General features: G+C 46.6%; 2 protein-coding genes across 2 annotated transcripts; one reads left to right on the top strand and one right to left on the bottom strand.

Annotated features, from left to right (window-relative positions):
• Nucleotides 1–8: 8 nt before the first annotated feature.
• On the bottom strand, nt 9–1,996 carry PUNSTDRAFT_136803 (uncharacterized protein; the record flags this gene model as incomplete). The annotated part of the gene is made up of 2 exons (XM_007386414.1): nt 9–142; nt 1,891–1,996. The coding sequence occupies 2 exons, from the start codon at nt 1,994–1,996 to the stop codon at nt 9–11; spliced, it is 240 nt and encodes a 79-aa protein (XP_007386476.1).
• A 977-nt stretch (nt 1,997–2,973) lies between these two features.
• Nucleotides 2,974–3,150, top strand: PUNSTDRAFT_73397 (uncharacterized protein; the record flags this gene model as incomplete). Its single annotated transcript, XM_007386413.1, has 1 exon — nt 2,974–3,150. A coding segment is annotated over one exon (177 nt), but the record flags the coding sequence as incomplete, so codon positions are not given.
• Between the last annotated feature and the right edge of the window lie 4,037 nt (nt 3,151–7,187).

Below are 7,187 nucleotides of genomic sequence, written 5' to 3'. Positions count from 1 at the left end.
TGAGCTCTTTAGACGAGGACATGGTGTCCTGATGCTGGAGTGAGGTGGAGATAGGTGAAGTAGGTGAGATATGGTGGTGATGATGATGATGATGCAAGGAGGGCGAGGTGAGCCGAGTTGTTCGAGAACGGGCTGGAGAGCACTGACAGTGAGCAGAATGAAGTCAATACATGGAGAGGGCTATCCTACCTGGAGAGCACAGACAGTGAGCAGAATGAAGTGCCCAACTCGTCTGTGGCTCTCCAGTAAAACTGTCAGCACAGCCTACGAGCTAAAGCGGCCACAGCCACGCAAAATAAGCGCCAGAGAGATAGATGGCAAGTCACCACAGACAACAGTGCGGTGCGTGTAGGACGTCCCAGGCGCGAAGAAGAGTCTGTCTAAGCTATCTAACTGTGTAGAAAAGCGAAAAGAGCCCGTAGATCACGCAAATCATGCAAAACTAGTTACTTATAGATGGGGAGAGCCACACACAGACACGAACTTGACCCCTGCCACACACACAAAGGAATGGATACCCGGTGTGGCTTATTCCAGGGCTGAAAGGCGGCGAAGCCAATCAAGGTAGACGGGGATAGACCCACTGCAAGTTCTGCCCACCCAAGTGTTTATGTGTAGCTGTGGAAGCCCTATGTGTCTACAAGCGCTCGCAGGAGGTCAAGGGACCGTTAAAGCCTGTGGCAGCACGGGAAACGCGCAGGAGGGGACGTAGGAGGCGCAGGGAGCGCAGGGAGACGCTGGAGAGCGTAGAGCACCGCACAGATGTGCAGGGAGTGCCTGGGGAAGGCAGGAGGCTTGCAACAGCGGCAGAGGTGTGTGTGCAGCACTGTAGCGAGCTGGGAGCAAGGGAATGGAGCTGTGAGTCGAAGTCTGAGGACTCTGGGCTCCATCCCTGCTCCCTAAATACATCTAGCTATGATGGAAGCTATGGTAACAAGTAACAAGGGAGATATCGAAGCTATGGAAGTAGGGAGCAAGCATGTGGAGATGGACGGTTGGAATCAGTGATCTAAGCAACCAACTGACGTTGGACCGGTTGCATCAGTTGTGTGGTCAACCAACTGATGCCAACTGATACCAACTGATGTGAACGGATGGGAGACATGTAGCCAGGAGACCAGCATCGAAGGATGATCAGAGCAGCCAGAAAAGCGGTGACCAGGGGAATGATGGATGGTAACCACCTAGACTGATCCATCATCAACCTCCACAGTAAGAACCCCTAGATCTAGGTACCTTAGGCAGATACCAGACCGTCGTGGCTATTAGACTTGGTGTAGTAGTCTAGGCTGTGTCATGTGACTTAGGTGTGAGAGTTTAGACCCTAGGCGCACTAGGTCCAGTGTGGTGGTGGTGGGATGTGGTTGCGATGTCTTAGACTTAGAGCTTGAGAGACCGAAACCAAGTCGACAATCGTTGTAACGCTGAGGGCGTGTATAACAGATGGACGAGCTGAAGTCCCTCGACTTCAGCTAGCGTCTTATATACTACTATACAAGTACTGTACTAGATCATTCCAGTACCTACCACTGTGTTCTATACTATTCTACAATGTTCCTTCGAGTCACAGTCGAGTCATCCGAGTCATAACCGGATCATACAAGCACACTAGAACCTTTCAGCACATTCCAGTGCCTTCTATGAGGTTCTACTTGTGTCATTACTTAGCGTTCATGACACTATCCCCTCTCTGGGGTGCAATCTTCCTAGATGCACGCAAATTTCTTATGTGCGCCCATACTGATCGACATAGTTGAGCATATCAGCCCATTCAATCCTCCACTTCTCCGCATTGTTGCCTCTGTTGCCATGCATGTGCCGTAACTTGTTGGCTATCGCACCCTTGACATGATTTCGAACGTACTCGTCACTCTCGATGTGTGCGCCTACGATCAGACGTGGGGTACGGCTCGGGCTTGGACCAGTTGTCCTTGTTGAGCTTCTTGATCATGTCGTCAGTGTAGGTCACATATGTGACGCCGGCGACCTTCTGCATTGTTGCTCTGTACTTCTTTGCTTCGTCTTCATCGCAGAATGGTGACCAGCTCAGTGGTGCTAAAACCATCTTGGTTATCCGTCCTTCTTCTGCTTTTTCTAATGACTCACTGCATGTGTCCTATGACATGGGCTCGTTGATAGTGGACCATCCACCATGACCGTCGTCGGCTCTGACTGAGCTGACTTCATTGCGGTCCTTTCAACATGTGAGTTTCTCGATTCGCTGCATAGTTCTACCCCTGCTTACTTTGCATCGGGGCACCTGCTTTCCTTTCTTCTTCTTCTGAGTCGTAAACAATCCATTGCTTTCGTTGGTGTCGGTTGTCAGCTCTGGTGTCGTCGCTGGAGTGTTATAAATCGTCTCACTCTCTTCTTCAGTCTTGACCTCGTTGGTGACCTCGACGATCCGATCAATTTGCATCATTTTCATTTTGTTGATTTTATCCTGGAGCTGCTTCTTTGCTTGGTCCCATGCTGATCTTTGTCAGCCAATACGAAAGGCAAAATCTCAAACGGGAGCGATGACCAATCAAATACCAGCGCCGATGCGTTCTATTTCGGTATATGGGGCTACTATGCTAAGAACAACATGCCCTACGTTATGGCAGATACAAGGCAGGAGAAGAGGCCACGTACGATTCCGGCAATTCGCAAACTGCTTACTTGTCTACAAGAAAACTTCGCACCGGCTATCAACAACATTATCTCATATCATGCTCACCCGCAATTCGAAATCAAACAAATGTGAGTGTACTGATCTGCTTAATGCACAATGCGCTCACGCTAGTCAGGTGCACGGAAATGATACGCAAGAAACTGAAGACTATGCTTCATGCCTGTTTATGGCTAGACATGGGAGGTGTATTCTTCACCATTGCGGCCCGAGCAGGTGCAAGCAAACTGCTTCACCTTGATTGGAATGACGAAGATTGCTTGTAGACACTCATGTTTTGCGTTGGTTCAAAGAAAGGTTGAAAAGGAGGTGACTTTTGCGTTCCCCAGCTTGAATACAGGATACCCATACACGAGGGCATGCTTGTGGCATGCCTCACAAGGTGCTTGCCTCACTGCGCAACACCAGTGTCGAGGGCCGCTTGTCCTTGTGCAATCGCTTCGTCGAGTCGTCCCTCTCGTTTTGATTCGGTGCAGTGATTGAAGAGGACGGTAACAGAGTCTCTATGTATTGACCAGACTGTCTCGATTAATTTTTGTACTTCATCGGTTCAGACAGAGAGCTCTTAGAGTACTGACACAGTCATGTTGCCAGTCTCATTCTTGAATTGGGTGGATATCGGCATCTTGGATGTCAAGTGAGTAGTGAGTAGTGAGTGAGGAGTTTGGTGTGTGCTTGGGGTGGGGGACAGAACAATCGAGTTATTGAAAATTTCAAGTTCCTCCCCCCCCTTATGTTCCTCAGACATCCTTGTCTGACTCATTCATTATCTTTATTGTCATGCCTGCAAGTCATCGGCCCGTTCATTTTCTGATTTAACTTCTGTTGCACCAAACTGCCAACCCCTGTCCTGATCTTGATTAGGAGTTGCTCAAGTAGGGCAAATTGACATGGTCAAATATTTGATTCTTGCGGAGTCAATCTAGCAAACACAGTTTTGTGTGCAGATACTAGCAAATACTCACACACGTGAGGCACCTTGGGATAATGGCCAATCTTGCAGGAAGTTACAATAGGGATCCAGATTGAATTTTTATGACTTTGGATTGAAGTCAGTGCTCAGGCAGGCCTTTACAATAATATTAATTAAATATTGGGATTATATTGTAGCCCTTGGTTAGTTTCTGAAACTCAGTACAGCAATATTTCTTAGCCACAAATTCACTGGCAAAAAATTTGCAAATAGTAGCCTATATATACATCATAACTTCTCATGTCCAGAAGATTCTCATGCTGATACCATAGATACACTGTAAATTCTCATTGTAGAAAGCTTCTTGTGCTATTTCCTAATAGGAAATGCATTCCCAACATCAGACATACCTAGTGCCCTTGCATTGTATTCCTCAGTCTATCCCCTCCAATTGATCATCACCAATGGCTCTTTGCTACCATGGTTATATATTAGATCCAAATCTTTTCACTTTCCCAGCCAAGACACAATGGACCTGCACTAACTATTGTTGCTGAGCCAGGTGTCAAGGTCAGGTATTTTCAAGCTGAGAAACCAGGTCCCAACATTCATCGATGCTGTAGGGAGATTGTTTGTACATTGCACAAGCCTGCATCAGATGTAAGCCCTTTTGGATCTGAAAGCCTTGAGCTCACAGGAGAGGGATGACTGGACCTGGCAGGCCAGCGATAGGCATCCAATCTTCAAGATATCCGGAGACCAAAAGGCAAGCCTCAATCAGAACTGTTGACCCTGCTTACTTGTAGGTAGATATCCAAACAACTTCATGATTATCTTGACCCAGCTAAGGAGACTGCCAAAATGCTTTCACACTTTGGGAACTTGAAGCAGCTGAAACCCCATATGCTTGCTAACAAATCTACTCTCTTCCAGGACTTGTCAGCAGCATGGACATTATTCGAGCTGGTAGGATGCAATTTACTACTATAACACTGTTACTGACCCTTGTCAGGAATATACACCACTTGCCCTTGCCCTCACCCTGTATGGGGTCCCAACTAGGCCAACATACAACAGATTCTCATTCATTTTTAAAAGGGTGCCCATAGTCAAATTAGAAATATGCCCATCATTGCTATGTCTTCAACTCAAGCACAGGCCCGCTACATGGTACTGTTTCAGAAAGAAGAGTTTCTATCTCAGAAGGTGCCACACGTAAATCTGATATATATACTCACCAGAGACCTGTAGGACAGTAACCAGTGAAATTTGTAGTGCCTATATGAAGCATTGCAAGAAGAGTGCACCGGAAGAGGGATCAAAATGATAGATTGCATATCTCGTATACATGTATTATATTTCTGCATAAATTGATGAGCTAGCATTTGGCTTCCAGATTCCCTATCCTCCAATAATGCCCGGGCACATTCACCTCCCAGCTGTCAAACAAGCCACCCCGCACTGTTCTCTCCCACCCTGTCTTCAAAATAGTAAGCACGTTGTTGTGTGAACTGTAGTGCTAGTATATAGTCACCCAGTTGCCTAGGGTACCAGTCTATCTAAGTCAGGGATTGCCTAGTTGAATCAGAGGTAATGAGCTGCTTGAATGAATTCACGTGAACAGAGATCCGGTGCCTGTCTTCTGATCTGTTTTGGTAAGGTCTTCTCACACTTGTGAGAGAACTACTGTCAGGGTATGCTCCGGAGACTCCTGGCCCGGTGGAGATGCTGTCACACAAGGCAGGGAACACCTAAGTATATGACAAAGAGAACTACAGAAATACACATACCTGTCACACAAGGCAGGACACACCTGAGAGAATAAGTGTAAGGTGTTCCCAGGTGCAACAGGTACCTATATACCACATCTCGGGGATCAGTGGGAGCAAATATCAACCAATAGTGGGTCTGGTGACCAGGAGGCACGACCCAAGAGACACCTGGTGGCATGGGGAGTCACCCAGCAGTGTCCAGTGGCAGGAGGGGCCCACCCAAGGCCAGGTGTAAGAACCCCTAGATCGTGGTACCTTAGGCGGGTACCGAACCGTCGTGGTTGTTAGACTTGGCGTAAAGTCTGTCGTTGTAGTCTAGGCTGTGTCGTGTGACTTAGGCGTGAGAGTCAAGACTCTAGACGCACTAGGTCGAGTGGGGGTTGTTGTTGTTAAGGTAGCGGTGTCTTAGTCTTAAGTCTGAGAGGCCGTAACCGAACCGTCAATTGTTATAGCGCTAAGGGTGTGTATAACAGATGGACGAGCTGAAGTCCATCGACTTCAGCTAGCGTCTTATATACTACTATACAAGTACTGTACTAGAATCTTCCAGTACCTACCATAATGTTCTATACTATTCTACAATGTTCCTTATGAGTCACAGTTGAGTCATAACCTAAGTCACTACAAGTCCTAGAACCTTCAGGCGCGTTCCAGCGCTTTCTACAAGGTTCTACTCTATTCTGCGTGTCATTACTAAGCGTTCATGACACCAGGTGGCATGGCAGGTCAGTGCAGGCCGGTGGTAAGGGCTGCAGAATCTCAGAAACAGATGCAGGGAATGTCTTGCCAGGCTTGACACGTGCCCTGACAACTACTGAATATGCTGTTGATTGTCTGGAAGTGTCTTGTCACCCCAAAGTATCCTATATCGTCTTGTCCTGGAGCGATACTTAGTCCTTGTGCATAGGTCAGCACTCAAATACTGATAATCTTGACCTTCCTTGCTGCTTAATCCTTATAGAGACTGCTCTACAGTCTCCCTGAGTCGTTTGTTAAATCGTTCCAAGTGGTAGTTTATTTCTCCAAAGGGCTCATGTGTCCTCCTTTTATACTAATTTGGCCGTTACCACTCCATCCAATCAGATCACAGGCTTACTAAGCATCTGCTGTGGTGCAGCAGGCTTACTAACATGCACAGCCTTGCACAGCAGCTCTGTGTTACCATAGCAACATGTCTGAGTACCCACATATTCCCATTTCCTGAGAAGTTACTCTGACCATGTGATCTATGCTATCTGATCATGATAGTGTAGCAATCAGTCAAATATGTACATGAGTGAAACTATTCATCTCAGCCACCCTCTTTGGCATGTCCTTGTAAGGTCAATTTTACCCCTCCAATGATGTGACTCTAAGGCCTTGCCGAGCTGCATCTGAAAAAATCTTTATCTATATAGCTGCCCCTCAGAACTATGGACACTATTGGAGTGCTATGGATGCTATATAGAAGTTGCCCAGTTGCTATGTAGTGCTATGGTTGCTATGTAGAAGTAGGACAGTTGATATATAGTGCTATATAGTAATTATAGGTAATATAGTTCAAAGTACTAGCTACATAGTGATACATAGCTCATAGGTGCAGTCAATATAGCACCCATAGATTTGGTATGTATCTGTATAGTAATGATAGCAGGTCTCCCAATGCACAAATACCATGATTGAAACCAGACTCAGGTCTTGAATGATAATATTAGTCACTCTATATACTATTAGACTGATACATACCTATAACTATCTACAAAGTGATTAAGTTTGTGCTATCTGGAAGGCAGGGACAGTGGCCCAAAGCGGACTTAGACAAATCAACGCGGCTGACACCGGTCACGTGATT

The sequence above is a fragment of the Punctularia strigosozonata genome, assembly GCF_000264995.1.
Source record: "Punctularia strigosozonata HHB-11173 SS5 unplaced genomic scaffold PUNSTscaffold_11, whole genome shotgun sequence".
Classification (NCBI taxonomy): Eukaryota; Fungi; Basidiomycota; class Agaricomycetes; order Corticiales; family Punctulariaceae; genus Punctularia; species Punctularia strigosozonata.
This window is presented reverse-complemented; position numbering and strand designations above follow the sequence as displayed.